A 27,975-nucleotide genomic window follows, 5' to 3' on the forward strand; every position below is an offset into this window, starting at 1 on the left:
TGAGATTATGTCTTTTGGAGTCGAGTCGGTGCTTTATTGCATGTTTTAATCTATTGCCACAAGTCTTGGCCATAAATAAAGGCAAGCTCTATTTATATATGGTTGTATTTTCATGTATTTTTCATTTTAGAACATTATATTTTAAAAAATTATGTAGGCTTAGGCTTTTAGCAATGAAAATTGTTTTCTTATGGATTTTTTTTTTTCAAAAGAAAGTGTTGTAATAGAGAAATGAAAGTAAAATGCTACATAGATAAATTAATGAAATTCTGTTGATATTAATAAAGGTTTCATTAGTTTCTTTAGATTGAAAAAAGATTTGATGATATTTGTGTTCGGGTGCTTGAGATGAATAAAATTATAGTTCATATGCTTCATCAAATTACATGCCCTAATTTTCTTTAAAACTTTTCTATTTCCTATAAGATTTTATCGTATATCTACTTTGGTAAACAATGTTAAATAGGTATAAAATTCACCATTTTCATAAACATATATTTATTATTGTCGTTGTTGTTGCTGCTAGACAGGTTGTTGGGTCAAACTTGAACTTCCCGCATTAACAATATTCAATTTTTTTTTTAAAGGATCATAATTGTAAAATCTGAAAGCTAGGACCGCTATGGTGTAATTGTGAGTTAAGAAAAATATTTTGGGTCTATGAAAATAAACTAATAAAAGTCGGAGGGTAAAATATTTATAATAGCGTATTTGTGAGTTGAGAAGTAAAACAAAAAACAAATAGCAACGAATCGAACTTGGGTATTCCATAAAACATAGAGACCTCCAAGCCACTAGGAATATCGCATAAACATGACCGTACATTGTATATACCTTTTACTTATATCCTCACAAATACAAACTTATATTTAGACAAAAGTTTGGATGATTTATTAAAAGTCACTACCTCAATCATTATAATTTTTTTTGGATTGGTTTCTAAAACCTGCATGAATTGTCCTTTTATTTATCTGTTAATACAAGAGTAATTTGGTATTTTTAAGTAGTAGAGATTAAGTTTGTGACTATGTGTAAATCATAAGGATCATTTATGTAATTTTTTTATATTTTATGTTTATGACTTTGTAGCTTTTTTATCCCTCTACTTTTTAGAATGTCACTTTAATCCATTCATTTCGAACTTTAAAACATTTTTCACCCCTCCATTTTTCTAAATTTTCGAATTAGTCCTCGTAGTATATATAGTTTGATTTTTCTTAATAAATTTCGTTTCTTAACATAAAAAAAACTACTTTTTTCCATGCTTACTTTTATATATGTGTCGATATAAACTCAAGGTGGTTAAGGTTTCGACGTGAATTTAGAACCTTCGTTCATTATTATTATTATTTTAAAAAAACCCATACTTGTCTTTTTAAATACGTGTCTGTTTAAAATCGAGTTTGTCTACGTTTTGATGTTTTTTTTTTATTTTTTATTTTAATGCTTAATTTTATGTATGTTGCATACGTCTGAGATCAGATCACATATAATAGTTTTTTTTGTTAACTTAAAAGCGTATTATATTCGAATTTTTCTATGTTTCGTTATTATTTTCTTGTTACAAATTTGTGCTAAATTTTAAGTACGTTTTTATACGTATGAGTCGGGTCTTATAATAAAATTCATTCGTTAACTTAAAAAAACATATTATATTCGAGTTTGTCTATGTTGCGATGTAATCTTTTTTTAAATGTTTTTGTGCTTTTATGTACATTTTCTATGTATAAGTCGTGCTGTAACACCCCAAATTGCCATTTAATTTAAATGATTATAATTATGGGTCATAAAATTAAAGTGTGAGGTTATAAATTTGTATCTTCAAATTTTAATAGTTAATTTTATAGTTCAAGACTAAGTATGGGGGACATGGAATGAAATTATAATTACGTGAAAGTCAAATCGATAATAGTTGGAAATATGAGGAACCAAAATGAGAGTTGGGGACTTAAAAGTAAGAATATAGCAAAAAAGGGTTAATTGGGTTATTATTTCAAACTTAAGGATTTAATGGAAAAGGTTTTGGGTTGAATTGGGGCCTTAGGGCCAAATTTGATAACCTACTTAACCCGTAAGGCTTAAACACAACGTAACCCTAATAACCATATTGCTAGGAATTCTCGTTTTTGAAGACATTTCTGCAGTAATTGGACGATCCTTGGAGACCAAACCGTTGGATCGTCGAGAAATTTGGAGGGAAGCTTCTCAAGACATGTATTGAAGTTTTGACTGTTGGTGATTTTTTATCTCAAGGTTTGGAGATTGAGTTATAGATCATTGATCATGGACAGAGTTTTTAGATCGTTGTCGAAATCGTCATAGGTGCAAGGCTTGTATGAAGCTCTCAATCTCAACGACGTAAGTATGATATCTCCCTCATTGATTGTGAAATTCTTATAGTACCTAGGGATGATGTGTTATAGACCTGTAAGGTCTTAATTGAATGTGGTACTTAATGGGTTGAGTGGATTGAACTCTAACCCTACTTTTACTTTTCTGAAAAACCCATTGTTTTGCTCTTGTCTTTGAAAGATCATATCTCGGTCATGGAAAACCCTTTTTGGTCAAAATAAGTTCACAAAGTTTTGTATTTGAGTCCTCTATACTTCATTAGTTTTGACCAAAATCAAGAAATGCCTCTAGCTAGGGTAAAAATGACCATTTACCCAGATTGATCCGAAATAAACTGTTATGCGAGACAGTTTTGTAAAATTCGCCATAAATCGTAGAAAAATCGTATGAAGGTGTGTGAGTACTACTTTTAAAGATAAGGAACTGATATATCCACATACAATTAAGTTTTGAAAAATATGGAGTTTAAGGTGGTAAAAGCAAGTCCCGAACAGAACGCTATAATCAAAGAAAAGTTAAAGTAATACAAAGATAAGTATATTTGAAAGTATAGTTGTGCACAAGTAAATGTTACAATTGGTGTGTAGGTGTGAAAAAAGTAGGAGGTTCATTTAGCTATTGAAACTAAAGTGTTTCAAGTTATCAAGAGAGTGAGCTACACTAACTATCTTATTATGTAGTCATTACTTGTTTTATGTTATTGTTCACGGATACCCTAATCCAGTAAAGTGAACAATGAAATGCAGAATGTGGTTTGTTCTTTAGTGTGACAAACTGTATTCTTATCTCTTATTTCCCTATGAGGGAGTAAGGGGGTAGTTCTCGGAAGGGGAAACAGGGTTATGGTTCGTACCAACAATATGTGCTAGGAATGTTGATGTTTATGTCTTATGTTTTTATGTGAAATGTTATGTATGTGTAAGTAAGTGATCTATATAATGGTAGAGTAATGTGTATGCTCACTAAGCGTTATGATTACCCGTTGTTATTTAACATATTCAGGATTGTCAGGTTTTAATAAAGAAAAGAGACCAATATGACTGTAGACGACATTCTCTTGAAGACTTTTATGAAAATTACTATGTTATGTTTTTCTTTTAAATCTGAGATGTTTTCTGCTTCCACAATGTTTATAGAAATATTATATTATAAATGTATTTGAATGTTTGTATGTAACGCCCGTAGATCCGGGCTAGTCAATTTAGAGGCAATAGGGGTCAAAAATGACTTTTCGACAAAAGATTATTTAGAATGAATAGCCTTAACCAAGATTTAGAATATGTCACAAGGTTTCCGTACATATAAAGAATGCCGAAACCCGAGTTATAACAAAGAAGTTATGGCCCGCCGAAGTTTTACGGCAAAACCGGCACGGCACCGGAAGACGTAAATAGTGAATTTACGATAGAAGACTTTTTAGCCTTAGCAATCTAAACAAAAGTCGTAGAATATGTTAAACTAAGAGTGTCGATAAAAAGAACGCCCAAATCTGACTTCGTATGAGGAAGTTATGATTTTTCTAAGATTCGGCTTAGCAGTGTACAGCCCGAAACTCGAATTTTAGTTCGAGCGGTTTTTGGCTTACATGAAATAAATGAGAGTTGAAGATCTCATTAATAGGAACTCAACGGTAAAAAGACAGACGAAAACGGAGTCCGTATGAAGGAGTTACAAATTCTTCGCGGTCATTTAACAGTCTAAACGTCTCGTACTGTTAAATTTAAGATCGGTCGAGAATTAGCCGACGGAGTCAAAATGAAAGTTGTAGATATTATTTTTACCTACGCGTGGATATAAAGAACATCAAAAACGGAGGTCGTATGTGAAAGTTACGGATTTTAGAAGTCGGAAGTGTGTTGTGCGAAAATGGGTGATGTGGCACAATCTTGGCCATTGCTTTCTCCCCAAGTCTTGCCACTAGATGGTGACATGTGGCACCAAGTTCAGCCATTTTCACCCTATAAATACCACCTCTCCCACCCTCATTTTCTTCACACCTTTCCCATTCTTTCTTCTCTTTACTCTCTCTCTAGAACCTCTCTCTAGCCTCGAAATCCCCCGAAAAGCCTAGGGAACCTCCCTAGCACGAGGCGGAAGCCCCGGAGTGCTCGACGGCTCCGAGAAGAAGAGCTTTTCGGCTCGGAAACGCTGCTCCAAGCAAAGCCTGGTTTTCTATAAAACCCGCTGTAAGTGAGCTACGCCTACACAATTTTTAATATAGTTTTTATTTAATTATATTAACGTTATTAAGAACATATAATAAATACTTGGGCTATTATTATGGGTTATATAAGTATTTTTTTTAACGCTTATATAATAGTAATAATAGCTAGACTATTAATTAGTCTCGGCGAATAATAGACTAAAATCTATTGGTGATAATACTAGGTTTCGTCGAAGGAAATTATTTTAAAGTAAACGAAGCGCTGTCCGAGTACTGAGTCACCACCTTCTCAGGTGAGTGCATAGTCCCTTTCATGAACATGATTTTAATATAAGTATTGATTGAAGTATTAATTATATGTTTATGTGCGAGTTAATTGATGTTGCTTGAAATTCGTGTTAAAGAACATACCTGATTATATTTGATAATTTAGGATAAAGAGTAGACCTAAATTAAATATGAGGAATATTGGGTAGTATATTCTTACGAGTACAAGTGAGTTAAACTCAGAGAATAGAAGTTAGTATATGTCACTTATCCGGGAGTATGGATTAGACATAGTCATTGTCCCTAGTCCGAGAATATGGATTAGGCATAATCATTCGTCGTTAATCCGAGAGTATGGATTAGCTATTGTCCCTAGTCCGAGAGTATGGATTAGGCATAATCATTCATCTTTAATCCGAGAGTATGGATTAGTCATTCGTCCCTAGTCCGAGAGTATGGATTTGGTAAATTCGTTCATTTCTGATCCGAGAGTATGGAGTAGGTAAAACGACTAATCTTAGGTCCGAGAGTATGGATAGCCTCGTTGCGAGGATCAACGGGGTGGGATAAGAGTTGTTTATATATATGTATGGTGAAATTGTATATTTTGTGAATTTTAAACTATATATATGGTATAACATTGTGGGATTGAAATCCCTATGTGCTCACCAGGTTTCCCAACCTGACCCACTCAGTTTATTTATACCACAGGTGTTGATATGAAGTGACATTACACTGAGAGATTTAAAGAGATGTAGACCACTAGTGTGAATAATTGTAAGTTCTGTTTATGCTTATGTTCCTGTATTAACGATGACATCCCAAATGTTTTAAAATGAAATAAATACGTTTCTTCGAAAATGTTTTAATAACGTATTTACCATGTTTTTCTGGGAACAAATTCCGCAACCTTTTTATAAAATGAAGTACTCTGATTTTTATAAAGCATAAACAAAATCGGTCTTTTCTGGCCGTGATTTTGGGGATGTCACATTGTAACATCCAAAAAATTCATGAAACATTTAAACTTTTGGAAACCAATCCACAAGTCATTATTGTTTACAAAACTAGTTTTCAAAACATGTTTAATATCAGAGTTTTCCCAAAATCATAAAACAAAACATGATGAGGTGTACAATCACGCCTTTGCCTCCCCGCGTTCATTTGAGGTACCTGAAACATAACCCAAAACTATAAGCCCAAAGCTTAGTGAGTTCCCCAAAATACCAACACCACACAAACCAGAATAATACAATAAACAGCATGCATACAAAGCCTTAAGCCTTACTGGAATGCCCCACCGGCCTATAGACTATCTTGAGCGCTCACAGAACATTTAGCATGACTGGACCGCCTCATCAGGCCTTTATCCTATATGGACCGTTCTTTGGGCCTTCGGCGTGACTGGTACGCCGCACTGGCCTTTAGTCTATCCGATCAACCTGGGTCTGTTGGCCTTCAGCACAAAGCAGGACTGCGTCAACCCACCCACACATACATCGTGTCGACATATACATATAACATACAAGCATACAAATAACCAACCAATAACAAGCAGACAGATCCTACAGATCATTAAGCATAACATCATCCTATCTACTAGGATGCAGATCTAACAGACCACTACAATACTCGATCATACGATAATCTGGATAACAATCCAAAGGCCATCCTTGAAGCTTTTGACCCATAAGTACAATAAGGAAGACTCATTTCAAATGTAGAAGCTCACTGAAAGAAATCCCTAGCTGCTGCCCTGACGACTTCCAGAGCTATCAATACAAAAATAACAGCTAATTAGCAATTAGGTTCCAAACTATGATCCATAATCCATACTTGGGGTAAAATGACCATTTTACCCCTGACCCAACATGAACCAAAAATGAGTCCCAAGCCCAAAACCAAAAGGCCCAAAACTACAAGATCAATAAAGGCCCACAAATGACCCAATTTTCCAAATTGGGCCCAACCCCATATGGGCCTTATCTTAATGCCCCAAACTTCTCGTAGTCCAATAATAAATCTCAGATAGCCTAAAGGCCCAAACAACAAGTCCAATAAAGTGGGCCAAAGGTGCAAAGCCCAAAAATCACACTGAGCCCAACTCCATGCCGAACGCAGGGCATACGCTCAGCTACGTTGGGCGTACTCGAGGAATTTAGATTGCGACCTTAGCTTGGTACGATGGGCGTACCATTAGTTACACGGGGCGTAACCAAAACTTTTCCAAAATCCAAATTACGACTTAATCCGTTAAGTCCTTGCATCAAAACCTTAAAAGACCCTCTAACTAAGCTCTTAATGTATAAGTCAACACCTTTATGCATTTACATGACTCAATGGGAGCCAACAACCAACTTAATCCATTAAGACCCAACATAATCCAACTAGAACATGTATAGACCATTTCTAAACATCAAGCAAACATTTTTTATGGACTAACAACATCAGAAGAAGCATGATGTATCACTCCAAGCTCCTGGAGTGGCTCAAACTGACAAGGAGAACTAAATACACCATAAAAACCCTTAATCTTGCCCTAAACTCAAACTTGCACAGAAAATTCAAGATGAGAACTTTATACCTTGAATGAGCTGGAAATGATCTAAACGTCCTCCTCTGAACCACACGCTAGCACCAAGCACCCTTTTCTTGAAAATGAGCAAGAACACACCAAAAAGCACACTTAGATCTCTCAAGCACTCTAAATGAGATTAGGGTTTCTGAAATGAGGCTAGAAGGCAGTGGAGCCTGAGAAATGAAAAAGCATTGAGCTCATAAAGATGTTTAAATAGTGCCTAAACCCTAGAAATTAGGGTTTGGTACTCTGATCATTACGCTGGGCGTACTCACCCAAGCACGTGCCTTCTGCCATGCACACATGAGACTGAAACACAAACCTTTTTCAATAAGGGCCATTTCTACCAAAATCTTTGAAATTCCATAATTTCCTCATTTTATGTTTGTTTCCAACAAACCTTATATCCAATGGAAGGTTGTGAGAAGCCCTATGCTTCTAACAACACACCCAAGCCTTAAAACCACCCGAACAAAAACCCAAAATCCATAAAAGGCCGAGTTATCAAATTACGATTATACCCTGGGCCTCCAAAGATACCATCGAGCACTTGGACATGGGCGGATCCACAATAGATCCCGGGATACCCCTCAAAAAAATTTCGGTAGTATAATTTTTTTTAGCGAGATAATAACACAAGATGGAATTGGTTCAGATGGTTAAGGCATTAATGAGTTTTTTTAGAGGTTACAAGTTCAAATATTCTTCCAAACATTTATTTTCTTTTATTTTCATAGCTCCTTCTATATAGCTTTATACGAATTATACATATTATATTATGATGTGAAAAATAAGCACAAATATTGAGTTGTCCAAGTGGTAAAGTGTTGAACTTTTAAGTTTAAGGTCTCTATTTCGAATCTTGGAATTGGTGTATATTATTTTGTTTATCAATTTTTCAACTTATTTTTAAAATTTTAAAATTGTCCCGCATCGATCATACATGAGACATAGCTTATATACATCTGTTATATAAGCAACACAATCTTCTTAATTCTCAACAAGTTAAACTTTTGAATGGATTTGGGTTTAAACCCGAAAGCGAGTTTGGAAAACCGAGAAACCAAACCCGATTTGGGATACCCCTTTACATTGAACTTGCCTCCGCCACTACACTTGGATCACTTAAACCATAATACACACATTCGAAAAGGTCCAAATTCCTTCTTCCCCAAAGCCCTAATCCTCATGACAACTGATGGTTGGGCCGCAACCGTGAACAAAGAAGCAAATCCGAAACCGAGTGTTACAATGTTCTTGAAAGATTTAATTATATTTTTAAAAGGGTAACGACTGGCGTTACTTTGTTTTGTTTATTAAAGAAATTGGGTTTTACACGCGTCACATAATACCTTTCATTAGTTAGCTTAAAAAGTTGTTACATGTGATGCAGCTTATACGTAAAAAACTTACATAAAAGTAAGCACAAAAACGTAAACAAATTACGTTGAAACATAGATAAACTCGAATATAATATGTTTTTTTAGTTAACAAACGAAATTTACAAAATTTATTATATGAAACGACTCAAACATATAAAACGTACATAAAATCAAGAACAAAATCGTAAAAAAAAATTTATATCGAAACATAGATAAACTTGAATATAATACGTTTTTTACATGTTTATTTTTATGTATGTATTAGTCTAAATCCAAGGTGGTCAACTCGACGTATTCGACGTAATTGTAGAACTTTGGTTCATTATTTTAAAAAAAAAACTTATTTGTTTTTTATGTACATGCCGGTATAAGTTCGCGTTCGTCTACGGTTTGACATATTTTTTTATGTTTATTATTTGTTTGTAAATAAAAATAAGAACGAAAACATAAAAACAAATTATGTCAAAACGGACGAACTTAAATTTTTAACGATACATACATAAAATAAACACCAAAAAATTAGTTTTTTAAGTTAACGGACAAATGTTATTATATATCACCTCAATGAACCGTACATAACTAAGCACACAAACATAAAAAATTCATCGAAACATAAACAAAGTCGATTATACTATATTTTTTTCAGTTAACGAACAAAAGTTATTATATGTGACCGATATATAAAAATAAGCATGTAGAAAAATAGTTTTTTTAGGTTAACGAACAAAAACTATTAAGGAAATTATATATATATATATATATATATATATATATATATATATATATATATATATAGAGAGAGAGAGAGAGAGAGAGAGAGAGAGAGAGAGAGCTATGTTCATTTGTTTAAACTAAGTATTGTGTTATCGTATGCATAAATGTGGATCAATCAAAATTTAAAATAAAAATAAATAATTAAATAAATAAATTAGGGTAAATAGGTAATTTGATAATTACTTTCCACAGATAATATACTATAATTAAGGTAACAATTGACTTAGTTTTCTCCACCCATCGTCTTTTAAACCGTAACCCTAATCAACCCTTTTTGACAACGACCCCATGGACACTCACTGTAATGCTCTTACTTGAAGTGCTAGAACAAGCGGCAAGGACAAAAACCTTAGCAACTGAATCGATGCACACGTTGTCTTCGTTCTCACTTATGCTTTCTTCAATTGTTCTTCTCTGGTTGTGAGATGTGAGGAATGTGGGTCAGGCGACTATGGATCAGAGCTCTTATTGTGCGACCAGTGTGACCGAGGGTTTCACTTATTCTGCCTCAGACATATTCTTGCTTCTGTTCTGATCGACTCTTGGTTCTGTCGTTCTTGTTCCACCAATCGGAAGACCATTTCTGATCGACTCTTGGTTCTGTCGTTCTTGTTCCACCAATCGGAAGACCATTTCAAGTATGTCTTTTTTCTTTTTCAATTTAAGTTGACCTGCATTTTGTGGCATTGCATGTTATGGTTTAGGTTTAAGATTTTTCGGATTTACAGTTAAAGGGGTTTTTCTATTGTAAAGTAATGGAATAATTCACATATGCTGATTCATCCAATGCTTAATTTTATACTGGTAGCTTGAAATGCGAAGATCCCCAATTAAACCCTAGATCTAAGGACTTTGCACCAGCTGTCTGATTCAAATACTTGACAGTAATAACTGTAGTTACATCCCGTGGAATTCTTCTCATACACCGAGGCAAGTGATTCGCTTGATTATGTGAATGATAATCCAGGTAGTCGATAGGGTAAAATCTCATGGTAAAATCTTGACTAGGAACAACCCCTAATTTCTAGGATACAAGCCTTTGAATTATATGCATTGTTGTCTGTGTACATCATGTTTAGTCCAGTAGTGATTGGTTCACCTTTAACAATGTCATTTCTTGTTCTGTACCCAGGATTCCCGTTGGTTCAAACAAAAACCATTGATTTTTTCCGCATCCAAAGGTCCTCTACATCAGGTGAAGATTTTTGTCAAGGTAGATAAGAGAGATCACTTATTCATGTTGTTATGTTTTATTGCTTGATTAGAGAAAAATATTGGTAAGATTTGTTTTGTTATATGATTGTAGATATAGGCAAGAAAAGGAGGCGAAAAAGTTGCTCAATTGCATCAAAGAAGAAAAGGAGACTGTTACCATATAGTCCAAGTGAATATGTTTTATTGCTTGATTAGAGAAAAAGATTGGTAAGATTTGTTTTGTTAAATGATTGTAGATATAGGCAAGATAAATGTATCAAAGACTGGACAATAATCACTGAATATATTGGAGATGTTGATTACTTACAGAGTTGGGAAAATGATGATGAAATCACGAATTCCAATTCTATTGGAATGGAATGACGAATTCCAATTCTGTTGGAATCACAAAAGTTGATGCTTGAAGAACGGACCACAAAATTGAAACGGACCACATTATTCTTTTAGAATGTATTAGTCGTTGTTAGTTTTGATGTATTCTTTCCGGTTTTGATTGTTTTTTAGTTTTATTCTTAAACAATAAATGTAATTATTAACAATTTTTACCCGTATTCTACAATAAGTAATGTATTTTTTGTTTTAATTCTTCTAGTTATTGTTCAAGAATTTGTTATTTTATAAAAAGTTTTTAAATTCATGATCAAGAAATAGGTTCAAGAATATTTTTATTATTTATGGTTCTAGAATATTTTTAATTTTGAATATACTCATAAACATATTCTGTTAAAATGTCCGAATTAAAATAATTATAATTCTTAAAATCGGATTTTTAAAATTAATAGAATCTATGATTCCTTAAAAAAATGCAATTTTCCTTTATTAAGTCTATATTAATTGACTGAATTACCCTTTTAATTAATTAAGATGATATTTTTCAATTATATTTAATTCAATAGTATATATTAATCACTTTCTTAAAATATGTAAATTTGATTGGCTCACATTTATGCATACAATAACACAATAGATACTCTAAACAAAATAACCTAATCATATATATATATATATATATATATATATATATATATATATATATATATATATATATATATATATATATATATATATATATATATATACACTACCAGGGCTAATTCGAAAATTTAGAAAATTGGATGGTTGAAAATAATATTTTACATTCAGGGGTTTGAGTGATATTTAAAAAAGTAAACGTTCATAAACATAAATATGATAAAATTACATAAATGGTTCTTATGAGTTATACATTGTCACAAACTTAGTCTCTGCTACATGAAAAAACCAAATTACCCTCAAACTAATAGAAAATAACTAACAATGTTCACAAAAAAGATCATTCACGCAAGTTTTGAAAAAATACAGGGACCATCTATGTTAAAATTTTTAGCAAAGACTGATTTTGTAAGTTTTAGTAAACCATAATAACCATTTATGTAATTTAGATTTTGTGAGTTTTGATAAATCATAATAACCATTTATGTAATTTTGTCTTATATTTATAATTCCTAACTATTAACTATTTATAATACTTCTGGGGCAAAAATGAATATTTTGTAAAAGTTAAACCAATGTTTTAAAACCCGGGTTGATCCGGCCGGTTCAACCGGTTGGACCGTGATCCGAGATAAAAAACGGGTCAAATTAGAGCGGGTTTTTGTAAAAATACCGACCGGATCGAACCGGCCGTATTTACATTAAACCGCGGTTGAACCGGGTATGTCGAACCGCTACAAAACCGGATTGACCCGTTTATCAGGGTATGTCAAATTAAGTGAGATCGGCTTTCTCCAGGCAAAACAAACTTGTCTCCTCTGGAAAGAAAAGTGACCTGAAGAAAGAAAGAAAGAAAGCAGCGACCAAAGGAGCGATATCAGGAGCAACTGAAGCAGGGACCCCAGCAATTTCGTTCTTCTCCAGGTGAGTTTTCGTTCTTCTCTAGGCGATTTCGTTCCCCCTCTATTACTAATCCACTTACTCCAATCATCGAATTTTGAGTCTATCTAGTTAATGATTTGCGATTTCCGAAGTATATCTTTGTTTGGAATTACAAGTTTGTGATCGATTAGGTTTCTGTTGCTTCTCTTTCTGAGCATAACTAATGTTAGTAAGTTTGACTTTTGAGTGTATAAATCTTATAGCTATGTTAAATATAGACCATGTTAAAAGACAAAAAGCTAACATAATATATGCTAATTTAGAATCTTTAAACCCAACCTGTATTGTTGACTTTATCTTCCGGCACAACCAATCTTGATATTTGCTGAGATATGAAGATTTGTGAATGATTAGTGAAAGTTGTGAGTCTAACTTGTTGCATATAGCTGAAATTAGAGTATAAAAGTAACAAGAATTCTCATTTTCCCAGATGCATTTGATGGATCATGATTGAATATGCTGGAACTAATTTAAATTAAATCTACAAACAATTTAAGTTAATGATAGTAACATGCGTTTTCCTCAGATGAATTTGATGGAACGTGATAGATTATGATGTTTCTAGAGGTGGGCTTTGCTTCATGATGATTATAAGATGCAACTTTACTACTTGGATCATATATAAACTTTTTACTAGGAAGTAAAAAAGAAAACCATTTAGATAGAAAGTTTTTTTGCATGATATTTTTTTACTGAATTCAAGTAGAAGAGCATGAGTAGAAAGAATATTATCTGATATGGGTTTTATTTGTTTGGATTAGAGCTGGGTTTATCTGTTCCAAGGTGACCTGTTACATTTGGACTGAGAAAACAAGACGATAGGCTCTGTAATTCTTCCTCATTGTTCTGTAATTCATAAAAAGATGCTTCAAACTTTACAAAATAGCACAAACAAATTCACTATCTTTTCCTATTCTTCTTTAGTTCTACTTTCAATTATGTTGCATGTGTTTTGACTTTGTTTCTCCACTTTATTTTTTTACTAATAGTAGCTATGTGTATATGTTATGATTTGTGTTTAGATTAAACTTTGTTGACATCAAATTATTGGTATTATATGTTTATGTAGTATGCAGGAAAGTAAAAATATATGAAAATAGAAAAAGATCATTAACTGTTAAACATCATACGGTCAACTGGAGACCCACAAGTCAGGAAAACAAGACAACAAACATTGACTTTGGTACATTCATCTCGAGTTTAGATCTAAGACAACCAAAATCAGAAGGACTCATGTAATTTGAAACTTCCATGGCGATCGTCACTGAATTACCAGAAGAACAAGAAGCGGCAATAACATATGATGTTTTCCTAAGTTTCAGAGGGAAAGACACTCGTCTCGGTTTTAGCGATCACCTTTACCAAGCTTTGGTGAATGAAAACATCTCTACCTTTCTTGATGAGGAAGAGGTTGAAACTGGGGAAGAACTTAAACCCGAACTTGCAAGAGCTATAAAATGCTCTCGTGCTTCCATAATTGTGTTGTCTAAGAACTACGCATCTTCAACATGGTGTCTGGACGAGCTGGTGATGATCCTTGAGCAACGAAGGGTCTCTGATCATATTGTTCTCCCTGTTTTTTACAACGTCGAGCCGACACATATCAGGAAGCAAGAAGGCACTTTTAAAGAAGCGTTATTTGAACACAAACAGAGGATTGAGTCCGAAAAGGATGTGGAGAAGAAACTTCAGGGTGCTCGTAAGTTGGAGTTGTGGACGAAAGGACTTACAGAAGTTGCTGATCTGAAAGGAAAGGATGCAAATGGCCGGTAAACCTTTTTATACTGTATTTATACAGAAGTCTTTTCATTTTGTATCATCGAGTATAGACAAAATAGATCACTTTCGGCAATCTTATTTTTCTGTTTCAATCAAATTAACATTTGAAGTCTTGTAACATTCAGAAATTCATTGGCGTCTTAGCGAAATCTTGAAATAAATGAGAAGGAATCAAAAGAAGAATGATCGATTACTTACGTTTATTGATTTTCATTTACATGGGTCGTGACTTATCAGATTTAATTCAATTTTCAGACGAGAGACTGTGTTCATTGACGAAATCGTTAAGGAAATTAGTAGTAGATTGGAACTACACACCCGGACTAAAATCCCCCATCTAATTGGGATGGACATGTCTATTCTTACCATAAGTTCCTGGTTGAAAGGAGGATCGTCATCAAAATCTGCTGAAATTCTCACAATTTGGGGAATGGCGGGGATTGGAAAGACAACCTTGGCAAAATATATCTATAGATTACACCGCCATGAATTTGAAAGAAGTAGCTTTGTTGAAGAGATTGAAAGAAAATGTGCAGAACAAAAATATGCACTACTTGATTTACAAAAACAGCTTCTTAGAGATATTCTTAGGAAAAGAATGATTGAAGAACATGATGTAGATGTTTGTACATCTAAGATTGAGAAAGCATTACTTAATAAACCAACACTTTTGGTTCTTGATGGTGTTGATAACTTTGAGCAGGTAGATGTGTTGATCGGAACAAAAGGTTTTCATCCAGGAAGCAAGATTATTGTAACAACCAAAGATGGGTCCCTAACAGAAAAGTGTTCATTGTTTCGTATCAAATTTCCTCCAAAGCATACAGAGCATGCACTTTATGGTTTAAGTGCTACAGAATCTGTAAGACTTTTATGTTGGCATGCATTTGGAGGTTATGATCCTAAGGAAGGTTATGAAGAAGAGGCAATAAGAGCTTCAAACTATTGTGGAGGACATCCACTCGCTCTAAAGGTTTTGGGTAGTTCTCTAAATAACGAAGATGTTGCCACATGGAGTGATACCTTTGAAATGCTAGAGACAGGAGAATTCCATAATCATGTACACAAGGTCCTCCAAATTAGCTTTGATTCTTTGCCATCTCAAGATTGCAAAGAATTGTTTAAGCATATTGCATGTTTTTTTGTTGGGAAAGACAGAGAAGCTACGGAAATAATATTAAAGGAATGTGGCATTCGCACATCATATGGGATGAAAAAGCTCTTCGATAGATGTTTTCTCACAATTGGAGGAGATAATATGATCACAATGCATCAGTTGCTTCAAGATATGGGGAGAGATTTAGTCCACAAAGAATCACCTGAAAAGCCATGGAAGCGTAGTCGAGTATGGAAACATGAGGAGTCCCTCGATTTGTTGAAAAAGGACAAGGTAAATACAACATATATAGTCATCATGAGTATTCGTTAGCTTTATCGATCATCTTTATAACGAAATGATTAATGTTTGTTTTGATTTTCTTTTTGATAGGGTACCCAAAGAATTCAAGGTCTTATCCTTGACACGAACTTATTGAGAAAGGAGCATAACTTCAAAGATGATGACGTGAACAAGATTTTTAGAGCTGATCAACCAATCCAGATGGTGTATGAATTCTTTTTAAGGATTTGGTTGTTTTTTGCTCGGCTTCTCCTAATGCTTTCATCTTCTCATTGCAAAAAAGTGGAATTAAGAACAGATGCATTAAGAAAGATGGATAAGCTAAAGCTGCTCCAACTCAATCATGTCAAAATCGACGGTTCTTACAAGAATTTTCCAAAAGGTTTAAGGTGGTTGTGCATGCATGGATTCCATTCAAAATTCATACCTTCAGACTTACCAATGGAAAATTTGGTTGCTCTTGACATGTCTTACAGTAATCTGACACAGCTTTGGAAGAAGCCCAAGGTATGAAATTAAAGCTTTTACTTAAATTTTTAGACAATTAATATCTTCGTTACAATATTCTTGATTCGAGGATATCCAATGCAACAGCTTCTTGGGTCATTGAAGATTCTTAATCTGAGTTATTGCAAGATTGTTAGAGTTGAAGGCTTCTCTTGGCTACCTGCACTTGAGAGGTTGATTCTTATAAACTGTAAAAGCTTGGTTCATGTGTGTGAGTCAATTGGCGGATGTGATGGCCTTGTTATTCTTGACTTGAGCTACTGCAATAATCTTAGTAATGTTCCAATTAGCATCAGCAAGTTAAAGAAGATTAAACGTCTATCACTAAACGGTTGCTTAGGTGCTAGTGAGTTTCTAATGCGGATGAAGGATATGGAGTCATATGCATCTTCCTCTTCTATTGGAGAATTTTTACCGAAAACTCCAAAATCATTTTTAGTACCCTCATTAGTAACCTTATCACTTATAGGCAATAATTTATCTAACGAATCCTTTCCGAAGGACTTCAGTAGCATGTCAATGTTGAAGACATTATATCTAAATAAGAATCCAATTGATTCCCTGCCTGATTGTGTGAGAAGCCTTAGCAAGCTTGAGGAACTCCATGTTGGAGAATGTTGGATGTTGAAGTCGGTATTGTGCCCTCCACCTACAATCCAATATTTGTGGGCTGACGATTGTCCATCACTTATTAAAATAACATTCCCTCAAGAAATGTCATCACCACCATTTCTGGATAATTTTGGCGCAGAGTCATTGAGCTAAATTGAAGGCAGAATAAAAATTCAAGATATAGCAGAAATTGATGAGCAGATCTTATGCAGCTTAGGGTGGACAAATTTACAACATTTGAAAGATCAGAAGATACGGATACAGGATTCATACTGATTTTCTCCTCCAAAGAAAGACCCAGTCCAGGTATCCTCTTTCTTTTGCTCTGTTTCTATGGATCTCACAGACACATACACTAATATGCTTAAAATTCATACAATCTAATGTTTTAATTGAAGCTGCTTTACGAATTTGGAATATTTAGCACATGTTTTCCTGGGAAAGCAGTTCCAGATTGGCTACCTCATAAAAGCAAGGGTTCATCAATATCAATGTCAATAGCCAGTGTCTTCAATGAATAAAAAGCTACAAGGAATAAATATAAGCTTTGTGCAAACAGGAAAGATAGGTCATTTAAGCATAAAAGTAGAGAACGTGACAACAAATCGCACCTGGATATATTATGGTCATATATTTGCTGTTCCAGAAACTGATGAAGATATAGTATGGTTAAGTCATTGGATGTTTGGGGATAATGAGATTAAAAATGGTGATGAAATTGGTGTTACAATATTAAAAGGAAGGGGAGGTGATAGAGTAATGGTAAGAGAGTGTGCAATCAGTCCAGTGTATAATAATATTGATAAGGACAATAATGAAGAAGATCCTTTGAGTTATTACAAGTCATGGAAATATATTATTGGTGGTGATCTGTCTGCATTTCAGTTAGCCTCAGGAGATTACTTATTAGACCAACGTCCTTTTGGTTATCATTCCCATGTATTTGAAGACCACTTATATAAACTATTTTTCGAAAGTAAGAATGCTATAACAAATACCCAAATGGAAGAATGTATTTGACAAATAACACCATACATTCATTGCTTTGTTTATTACAACATCCTACTTTTGTTTCTTCCTATTACAGATTTACAACATTGTACTTTGAAAACTCTACCCAACTATAGCAACGTGCAATCTTCACTGCTATAAATCAATAGATCTTTTAAAAATATAATATGATAAAGTAGAATGCCATTACAAATACCCAAATGGAAGTATGGTGCTATAATTGGGTGGATAATGTACCTTTATTTGGTGATTTTTTGAGCTTATTGTTTTCTTGTGATGAATTATCCTTGGGATTATATCTGGATCATTGTGAGGATATTGTGATAACTGACAAATGATTATCCATGGAAGATGTTTGCACAAATGTAAATCCCTATAAAGATCAATATTTATTTATTTGCATGCACTTTTGTTCGACTATTTTTCAAGTAAAAAACAAATTCTAAGCTATGTTTGAAGAAGAGGGCATTCACATTTTTTACATGAACTAGTAATTAATATTTTTTAAGTAGATTACATTTTTGATCCCTAAGGATAGCTGATTTTTTTTCTCAATTTTGGTATTAAAATGTTTTCTTTTTCAATTTGGTCATTATTTAAGGTTTTGTAAATTTTTTTTTTGTCATCTTCCAAGCAGGTCCGTCCCAGAGGGTAGGTGATAGGGGTGACCGTCCAGGGCCCATATTTTAAAGGGGCCCAAATTTTTTATAGAAATTATTATATTTAGAAGATAGTACAAATAATTTTATTTTAATTATTGATTTGTTATAAAAAACTTGATGATATTTGTGTATTTTAAGAGCCTATTTTTTTCTCTTGTCCTGGATCCAAAATATGTTTGGAACGACACTGCTTCCAAGTAAAATGACAATCTTTTGGACCAAAACTTCAAAAAACCAGATTTATTGACCAACCAAAAATAGTCATTTCACTTTTGAAAGCGACCCAAAAGAACCTAAAATAAGGCCAATATTGCAAGAGAACATAATGGGACCAAAATTGCAAAATCTAGCTATACTCAAGGACCAAACATGTTGTTGTTGTTGTTGTTGTTGTGCTGCTGCTGTATAGCAACCAATTTGTATTTTTTTCTACTAGCGTTTATACATGTAACCACTTGGACAAGTTAGTAGTCGATTTTGTTTCACATGATATCCTTTCTTTTTAAAAGCTTAATTAACGTTTTAATTTAAATTGATAGATATTTATTTACTTATGCAATCATCTCTAGCCACCCTCCCAAAACCATAACCGAACGTTGTAATCAATGATTTAATGTGAGTTGATATAGTTAGTGGAAACTCTTTTTATTTTAGCTTTATACAAAAAAATATGTTAAATATGATTACAAAAAATATATTACTACAATAATAATATAATTTAGGATGTCATATACATTTCAATTAATTTGTGTGATTTCCATCCATTTAACCTATTTGAGACATTTTTCTTTATAACTTATTGGTTAATATGAATAAAACCAACTATTTTAAGCAAATTAATCCTAATGAAAACAACCAACAAAAATAAATGCCAAAAGGTAAATCTATGGCGGTTAATTTGACAAGCTTCAACAACCAGAAGGGTCGATCCTGTAAACATGCAAATAGAAGGGGCTATAGCTAAAATTTAAACGGAAAGCAACGGAAAACAACACCCAAACTATTCGTTAAGAGAAAAAAAATCGACGAACTGTATAACCGAAATTGAATGATCAAAATCGGAAATCAGATTTGAGAGAATGATGATGGAAGAAACCCTAGACGATTGTGCCAAATCATTTACAGCTATATACATATTCTCCATCGCCACCGCTTTTCAGTTTTGTGACAAGTTATTAGCACAGAAGAAGAGGGTAAAATTCCATCCAAACTTTCAAATTTTATATGCGATTCCCTTTCGTTGTTTCAGTCGGATTATGCTAATGTGCGGATTGTTTCTTCATTTATAGATTTCGATATATGGATTTGTTATAATGGAATTGTTTTCTTGTTGAAGTCGCTAAATTTAGTGAAAAATCTTTGCTTCATAGTTTTCCTCTCATTATAATACTTTTAGATATAACCATATAATTCCCTTTCTCGAAATGCATTCCTGTTGAATCTTATGTCATGATACCCTTTGAATGCTTGATGACAAAATTGATTTTCAGTTCAGTAATATATTTATAGTGATCTTGGGGAGTTGTCAATTGAAGCAAAAGATTCTCCTAGCTTTTACACGTGGAAAAAAAGGAAACATAGTTTTAAACATTTGATTATTATAACATCATACTTACAATTTTCTTTTTTCTTATCAAGGCATTGTACTTTGAAACATCTACACAATTACAGCATTGTGCTTTCCAAAAAATTCTTATTAGGACATTATAACAACAAAAGTAGGTTGCTATAAATAAATAAATAAATAAATAAATAAATAAATGCAAGTACATTGCTATTTCTTGTATTTAACCCTTTAAACTTTGAGATAGCAGAAAGCTTCAATGAGTCAGAAGGATTTACAGTTGCGTATTGAGATCAAGAGACTTTTGAAAGAGGCAGCCGCTTTGTCACAGTTAGTAATCTCAGCAATTTTACCGTTTTCAAGGCCTCATTTGTTACATAGGACAAAAGATGACAAAAACAGATGTTTATGTCAATAGGACAACAGGACAAAGTGAGTCTCAGTCCAATGCAGGACAAACACAGTATTGTCCTGCAAACAATAAATGAAGTTTGATAGTCCGCGCAAAAAAAAAAAAATACTTAATATACTTGACACAACTTTTAGTGTTCCATATATGCATATAATAATACAATAATTAGATGGAAAATATGTTTCTCACCTTTTAATTTAGGCCTTCAACATTTGCTCAAGCTGCAAAACTTAGAAGAACAGCAGCAGCTAAGGAGAAAGAACTTGCAAAAAGTATGATAGTTACTCACTTACTCTCCAATTTCTTGATTTTAACATCTAATTTTTCTTTTTTCCTTTTATAGCATTGTACTTCAAATAGAATGGCAAAATTTCACATGCAAGTGAATTTTACGATTATGTAGGTCAAGAGTCATTGAACAAGGATATGAAAACATCATTTGGGTCATATGAGAGAATTCTAATGATTTCAAAGGTGATAAAATATATTTTCATGTTATTTATAATTATGATATTGTATTTGCAAGATAATTTACAACTTCTTGTAAATAGATTGTTGTATATACTTTACTTTCCATGTGGCATTGGAGTGTTCCTGTGGCTTCCATATCCAAAGAACTTGTGCAACCATTCGGTAATCCATTCTTTTCCATTTAAAAAAAAATTATAAATCGCCCTTTTGTTATACATAATATTTTTTACTGTGTTTGACATGCATTGGACACAGACTGATGTTGATGATAAAAAATTTTCGATTTTTTCTTTTTTAATGCAGGGTGGTTTTTATCTTGGACGGCTAGAGGTTCTTTTAGCGACAAAGTTATGGTAAATTACTTTTTTTTAACATATGAAAGTAACAAAATTATATTTATTTAAAGTTTAAAGTTTAATTTATAATTTATTGTAACTTTGATTGCAGATTGGCATTGTACCTTGGTTGATATTATCTAACAAGGTTGGAAGATATTTTGTTAAGAAAGTATTCAAGATGGCTTAACAAAAGATTTTTTGCTCACTCCCTTCATTAAATTAATTTCTTTCATTCTTTGGTGTGCTTTTTATATGTAGTTTTTGTATAAACATTCAAGTTTTTGGTCAAATTGATATGATAATAAGAAAAAATTTGTACACACATATTATTATTATTTTTTTTGTTTATTTGTAATTATTCAAGTATTTCATTTGTAAATTTATTATGATTAATACAAATAATGTATTTTGTAATTTTTATAATTCTTGTAATCTTGTTTGTTTATAAATTTATATAAATACGGAAGTAATAAATTAAGTCTTTTTTTTTCCTTCAATAAATTTGTATTGCTTAAAATTTAATAAAATTAAAAGTGATAATTTAAGTATTCCATTTGTTTCTTAACATCATCTTTAGGTTATCAGTTTTCTATTTGGGACTTGCACTTGATATACAGTTTAATCATGTCTCATAACTCATTTTAATCGGTATATTGATTTCAAAGTGTATTTAAAATAGTGCAAATTGTAAGAAATAACCACATATTTTACTTTTTTTGTTTACTATAATCTGTAAAAAACAATGTATTTACATTTCTTTATCTATGATAGTAAACTACATATATCTTTTTAACGATAATAGTAAATATGCAACACATAATAATAATATACTTACTTTTCATCACTCATAATATCAATGTACTTATTTACAATTCATTAATTATAATTACAATGTACTTATATGTATCTAGTGCAACAAAATGTAGGTACGTTGCTATCATGGGTAAAAAAAGGTTATAAACATTTGATATTAGCGATAAAAAATAAAGTATATTACTACTATCTATAGATTAATATAACCACATTGTTATTCCTTATTATTAATAAAAAGATATAAGTACATATTGCTATTATGTATAAAAATAAAAAGGTGTGTAACACATATTAAAAGTGAACTTAAGTTATGCTACTATTCTCCCCAAAATTGCACATAGGGGAAAACATGAAACATAAAAACCAAAATTACCAACATTTAGGCATTGTGGATTTAATTGGCTAGAAGATTATAGTCAACAAAAAAGTATTTATTTAGTTTTGCTTGTCTATTTATAAGATTTGAAAACCCAAAGGGCCACTTTATCGAACTTTAAAAATCAAAGGGGTCAAATTGAAACTTCAATCCACAGTAATCATCTAGAAATCGAGTAAAATCAAGGAATAAAGATCAGAACCGAATAATATTTCGGGTCCGCGCCGGTAACTTGTTGCTGCCGTTATCTACTTCCACCGTCCACCGGTGAATTATGAGCGACGAGAAGAGTAAATCCGGCACCGGAGATGAAAATATGGTACGGATAACTCTCAGAATGATTGGTCCTTCTCGTCCATCTTCAATGGATGTCCATTCTCCGATCAAAGTATGATTCTCTGCCTCTTCTTATTTCACATTCATATCTTAATTCCGGTTGACTTGAAACCTATAATTCACTAATTGTAAAACTATACTTGATGAATTCGACCGGATTTATTTGACGATTGCGTGATTGCACTTGAATGATCTTGATTACGAACAATAGCAAATTGTAACAATGATGCATGAGATCATGTCTTACACAGATGATAATACCGATCAATCTAGTGCTGTTCTTGTTTTAGGTTAATTAATTTATGTATTTTGGACTTTCCATTTCGGAGCCTTTTAATCCTTCATCACAAATTGATATGATTATGTTCTGAATTTAGATAAAATTGCTATTCGAAGTCTTTGTTATGCTATTAAATTTCACTCAGAAGTTCAATTTCATGAATTTTGAAGTTATCCCTTTGATCTTATTGTAGAACTATGTGGTACAAACTTGTTTATCCTAAAATAAATGAAAGGAAACTATAATAAGTTTTTCAAATTTCTACATTTAGAGGACTGTTGCTGTTTGGAAGTAATCTTATTTTGAAGGAGTTTAAACAATCAATAATTTAGAAGCTAATTTTTTAGCTTATTGTTTGATTTCTTCCTTCACTTATCATCAATTAGGTGCGTGATTTGAGAAATTTGATTGCTGGAAATGCTCGATTGCCTCTTGAAAACTTGAGGCTTATTTTGCAAGGAAACGTGTTACATGACAACAAATATGGTGATGATATATCTGTTCATCTCAACACTGGAGGTATTACTTTATTTCAGTTTTGCTTACACAACAAGTTATCCATACAAGAAAACAGCTTCCAAGTTTCATAGTTCTACTGATTTGCTCCTGCCCATGTTTTTTATTTTTTTTATTTTTTCTAATACATAAGAACCTTTTAGTTTGATATCTGGTTGTGGTAATTGCAATTAAAATGACTATTTTTTCATGTACAACATCTAAACTGTTGGAGAGTTGTATTATATCATCCAGATACTCTTATAGTTGCTGTTAAACCAAAGCCTCCTGCCAAACACATTCAGAATGGATTTGAGGATGAGGAAGAGGAACTGGTAAGAACTGATCAATTTGTGTTACATGATTATTTCTCTCTCTATGCATGGCATGACATGACTATATATAACAAGGCAGAAGATGACATCACTTTTTTTTTTCTTTCAAAAAATAGAAGTTTCAGCTCCCAGAATTAAATAGTGGATGGAAGAAGAGGCTTTTCATTATTCTACATGAAAAGTTGAAGATACCTGGTAGGTTTATGAAATTTATGGCTTATAAGTTACAAAAACAGGCCTAAATGCAAGAAATAGCAACATACATACCTTCATTTAATTGTTTATCATTTCTTTATACTTTCAAATGTTTTTGTATTAACACATTGCACTTTAAAAAATCTATCTGGTTAGCGCTTTCCTTTCAATTTTTTTTTTCTTATTTAGACATTGTACTATGAAAACCCTACTCAATTATAGCAATGAAAATTTCTTTATATTGATTTTACAAAGTAGAATGTTGTAATAGGATTAAATGAAAGTAGGATGCTTTAATAAACAAATAAATAAAAGTACATCGCTATTTCTTGCGTTTAACCCTTACAACAATAGTTGGTCCTAATTTTTTATTTTTTTAATCTTCATTAGATATGGTTCTGATGGCAATCTTCTCTCTCAGTCTGAAGGTGTGGGCCCTAATCATTATGTGGTTTATCTTAGCACCTATTGCTCATAGATGGGATATTGGACCTTTATACGTAAGTAAATCTTCTATGAAAGATTCACAAATTTGATCTCTTCGTTAAAAGTGGGATACGGACTTTCGCTCTCGATTCTCGTATATGCAAAAGACGTGAATGCCCTCCATAGCTCTAGTTTCAATAACGAGGACAAGGAGGGCATTCACATCTTTTATACAAACAAAAGATATAGAGAGCAAGTCTCTGGGTGGAAAAAAATATTTGCAGTTTTTGTCCCATTGACATCAGTGCATCTCTAATTGTTTTTTTTATACTCTCCATTTATTTAGATACTCGGAACTGGCTTTGCCATCATCTTTTTGAATCTTGGCCACCGGCAACAGGGTGATATGAGGTAACTTTATCCGTTAACTTTATGGCTATTTTCGCTGATGAAGATGAGGAGGGTATTTATGTCTTTTGAACACATGAGATCGAGAACAAATCCCTATCCCACCTTCCTCCATCTTTGTGGGCAGGACAAAAAATTATAATTTTTGTCCATTGACATGAGTCCAGGTCCTAGTCCAATGCATGACAAACACAGTATAACATGTTCTGTTTTGTTCTGTTCTGCTATGATAAATGGTAATCCTCTTTGTTGAACTTGTGTAGTGCTTATTCGATATTCAACGAAGATTTCAGAGAACTTCCCGGGACATTTAATGCAGAACGAGTCGATAGAGATATTCGGGTGGGCCAATTTTAATTATTTGTGTTTTAAATTTAAAAATCGAAATCATGTTGATTATTGTTTTGTATCATACTCATGTACAAAAGATATAGATATAGCTAATCCAAAAAAGTTGGTACTTTATTTTTGTTTTATGTGTATATTGGTTGTGAGACTGGTTGGTTGGTGGGGCCATGGGTGAAGATGAACAAAACAGTACAAAACTAAAAACCTTCAACTGTCCCAAAACATGTTCTAAAAAAAGATTATTGATTAGGATTGACCCGTCTTTAAAAAATCCCAATTCTGTTCTCAAATAAGTCATAAAATGTTGAAAAGGTCTAAAACCGAAACCCTAAACTAGTTTTTATTAATCTATAATAGATTTTTCTATGAAAAACAATCAATAGTATAGTTTTTGTTAATCTTTTTTTTGCCATATTGACACCAACCCAACAAACATACAAAAAAACTAGAAGGTATCTTACTATGTAGTAAAAAATATTCCACAAAACTTATCCATGAATTATGAGTTCTATCAACTTTGTAAATGAACAAAACATTATTAGAATTATGAAAGGACTTTATGTAAACAAAAGTAAAAACACTATGGGGGTCGGTGAATAGACTTTTGCAGTAGCTGGATTGATTTTGACCAGCTTATTTGTTAACTACATATGTTATCATCACATCATTTTCGTCTCTTTAATTAGAATAAAAACGAAAAAAAAAATGACATTTAAGATTTCATTATGTTTTGATTCTAGGGTTAATAACTTAAGAGGGTAATAAGGTTTTAACTTTGTCTATATTAGGTCCTTAAGACTTTTTTTTTTTTTTTTTGAATATTACACCAATATGATTGTTATAACCGTTTAAAAAGAGTAATAATGTTTTAATTTTGTCCATATTAGGTCCTTAAGTTATTTATTTATTTATATATATTTTTTACATATTACACTAACATGATTGTTAAAACAGTTTACAGAAAGAAAGTAATAAGGTTTTAATTTTGTCCACATTAGGTTCTTATTTTTAATATTTTTATTATTTCATGTAACTCTTTTACAATTTATATTAGTATCTTGTTAGATGGTTTCATCATTTCATCTTTTCATTTTAGTCATCCTTTCACCACAACCATGATTTCAATTGAAAGGTTATATAACAATTTTTGTCATTTTTACAAAAAAAATAAAAAAAATAAATAGTAAAAAAATAATGTTTTAATTATTAAGGTTATGTTTGGCGCGCCATAGCTAATTGATAAGCTAGTTTATTTTTCAATCTTTTCTAAGTTGTCATGTTTGACAAGCCAAAAAGTGGCTTATAAGCTATGGTTTTAAAAAGCTACTTAGACTAGTTTTTTAAAAGATTTTTTAAGTTTCCAAATATACCCCATAATTAATTAAGAAAATATATATTTTTTAAATGCCCTTTCATTATATAAATTTCCAATAGATTATAAGCTAGTGGCGGAGCCATGGTCAAAGTAACAGAGTATTCCCGACAAGTAAAGGGGTATTCCCGATAAGTAATGGTGTATCGAGGCTATCCCATTGGTAGAGCCATTACTTATCGGAGATACCCCATTACTTTTTGGGACCTTTTTCCTTGGTTCCGCCACTAGCTTATAAGCCATCTAAAATTTATATAATGACATTTAAACAATATGTTTTCTTAATTAATTAAGGGGTATATTTGAAAAATAAAAAAAACTTTTAAAAAACTAGTTTAAATAGTTTTTTAAAACACCAACTTATAAACTATTTTTTGGTTTGCCAAACATGACAACTTAAAAAAGATCGTAAAATAAACTAGATTATCAGTTAGCTGTGGCGCACAAAATATAAACTTAATCATTAAGATTTTTTTTTTTTTTTTTTTGGTTTTTTTTTGTAAAAATGATAAAAAATTGTTATATAACATTTCAATTGAAACTATGGTTGTGGTGAATAAGCGACTAAAATGAGAAGATGAAATGATGAAACCATCTAACTAGATATTAATATAAATTGTAAAAGAGTTAGATGAAATGATAAAAATATTAAAAATAATGACCTAATGTGGACAAAATTAAAACTTAATTACTCTTCTTTAAACGGTTACAGCAACCATGTTGGTGTAATATGTACAAAAAAGACCTTACGGATCTAATGTGGACAAAATTGAAATCTTATTACCTTTTATAAACGGTTATAACAACCATGTTGGTGTAATATTCACAAAAAAACCTTAATGACCTAATATGGACAAAATTAAAACCTTATTACCCTCCTAGTTCATTAACCATTGTTTCTAAAGTGCAAGTATTTAATGGTTCAAATCAATGTTGTCAAGATCGGGATCTCACCTATGATCGTTTTTGGGTTTGCAAGATCGGGATCGAGATCCTAAGATCCTACAAAATAAAATATAATTTTAATTTATAATATTTAATCATGAAAATTATTTCAAACATTTAAATTTTCGTTCAAATGTTATAAAAACTTCAAAATATTAATTATAGGTCACAATAAAAAATGATAAATGGTAGATTGGTAAAGGGTAAAAGACATAAAGTGGTAAAAAAAAATTAATTTGCAAAAA

The 27,975-nt window shown here is 32.2% G+C and overlaps 3 protein-coding genes across 3 annotated transcripts; all 3 read left to right on the forward strand.

Moving 5' to 3' along the window:
• Window positions 1-12,488: 12,488 nt before the first annotated feature.
• LOC145009215 (disease resistance protein Roq1-like) lies at window positions 12,489-18,024 on the forward strand. Its single transcript, XM_078967905.1, has 6 exons — window positions 12,489-12,628; window positions 13,716-14,415; window positions 14,681-15,815; window positions 15,915-16,331; window positions 16,419-17,249; window positions 17,342-18,024. The coding sequence occupies exons 2-5, from the start codon at window positions 13,898-13,900 to the stop codon at window positions 17,094-17,096; spliced, it is 2,748 nt and encodes a 915-aa protein (XP_078824031.1). The 5' UTR covers window positions 12,489-12,628; window positions 13,716-13,897; the 3' UTR covers window positions 17,097-17,249; window positions 17,342-18,024.
• A 1,614-nt stretch (window positions 18,025-19,638) lies between these two features.
• On the forward strand, window positions 19,639-21,680 carry LOC145012969 (protein GET1-like). Its single transcript, XM_078971756.1, has 7 exons — window positions 19,639-19,809; window positions 20,431-20,510; window positions 20,794-20,864; window positions 20,996-21,066; window positions 21,144-21,225; window positions 21,367-21,416; window positions 21,511-21,680. The coding sequence occupies exons 1-7, from the start codon at window positions 19,696-19,698 to the stop codon at window positions 21,586-21,588; spliced, it is 546 nt and encodes a 181-aa protein (XP_078827882.1). The 5' UTR covers window positions 19,639-19,695; the 3' UTR covers window positions 21,589-21,680.
• Window positions 21,681-22,775: 1,095 nt separating this feature from the next.
• LOC145008398 (ubiquitin family protein) lies at window positions 22,776-25,534 on the forward strand. Its single transcript, XM_078967023.1, has 7 exons — window positions 22,776-22,978; window positions 23,593-23,725; window positions 23,957-24,036; window positions 24,153-24,231; window positions 24,622-24,731; window positions 25,004-25,068; window positions 25,329-25,534. Exons 1-7 carry the CDS (start codon window positions 22,865-22,867, stop codon window positions 25,420-25,422), a joined length of 675 nt encoding a protein of 224 aa, XP_078823149.1. The 5' UTR covers window positions 22,776-22,864; the 3' UTR covers window positions 25,423-25,534.
• The last annotated feature ends 2,441 nt before the right edge of the window (window positions 25,535-27,975 follow it).

The sequence above is a fragment of the Lactuca saligna genome, chromosome 8 (assembly GCF_052625555.1).
Source record: "Lactuca saligna cultivar CGN05327 chromosome 8, ASM5262555v1, whole genome shotgun sequence".
Taxonomy (NCBI): domain Eukaryota; kingdom Viridiplantae; phylum Streptophyta; class Magnoliopsida; order Asterales; family Asteraceae; genus Lactuca; species Lactuca saligna.

Bases quoted from the DNA above. Each gene is read 5' to 3' on its own strand.
- LOC145009215 (XM_078967905.1), top strand. From the start codon at position 13,898: ATGGCGATCGTCACTGAATTACCAGAAGAACAAGAAGCGGCAATAACA. The intron at 15,816-15,914 runs GTAAATACAACA...TCTTTTTGATAG, and splicing joins ATTTGTTGAAAAAGGACAAG to GGTACCCAAAGAATTCAAGG. The intron at 16,332-16,418 runs GTATGAAATTAA...CCAATGCAACAG, and splicing joins AGCTTTGGAAGAAGCCCAAG to CTTCTTGGGTCATTGAAGAT.
- LOC145012969 (XM_078971756.1), top strand. From the start codon at position 19,696: ATGATGATGGAAGAAACCCTAGACGATTGTGCCAAATCATTTACAGCT. The intron at 20,511-20,793 runs GTTAGTAATCTC...CTTTTAATTTAG, and splicing joins GAGGCAGCCGCTTTGTCACA to GCCTTCAACATTTGCTCAAG. The intron at 20,865-20,995 runs GTATGATAGTTA...ACGATTATGTAG, and splicing joins GGAGAAAGAACTTGCAAAAA to GTCAAGAGTCATTGAACAAG.
- LOC145008398 (XM_078967023.1), top strand. From the start codon at position 22,865: ATGAGCGACGAGAAGAGTAAATCCGGCACCGGAGATGAAAATATGGTA. The intron at 22,979-23,592 runs GTATGATTCTCT...ATCATCAATTAG, and splicing joins ATGTCCATTCTCCGATCAAA to GTGCGTGATTTGAGAAATTT. The intron at 23,726-23,956 runs GTATTACTTTAT...TATATCATCCAG, and splicing joins TGTTCATCTCAACACTGGAG to ATACTCTTATAGTTGCTGTT.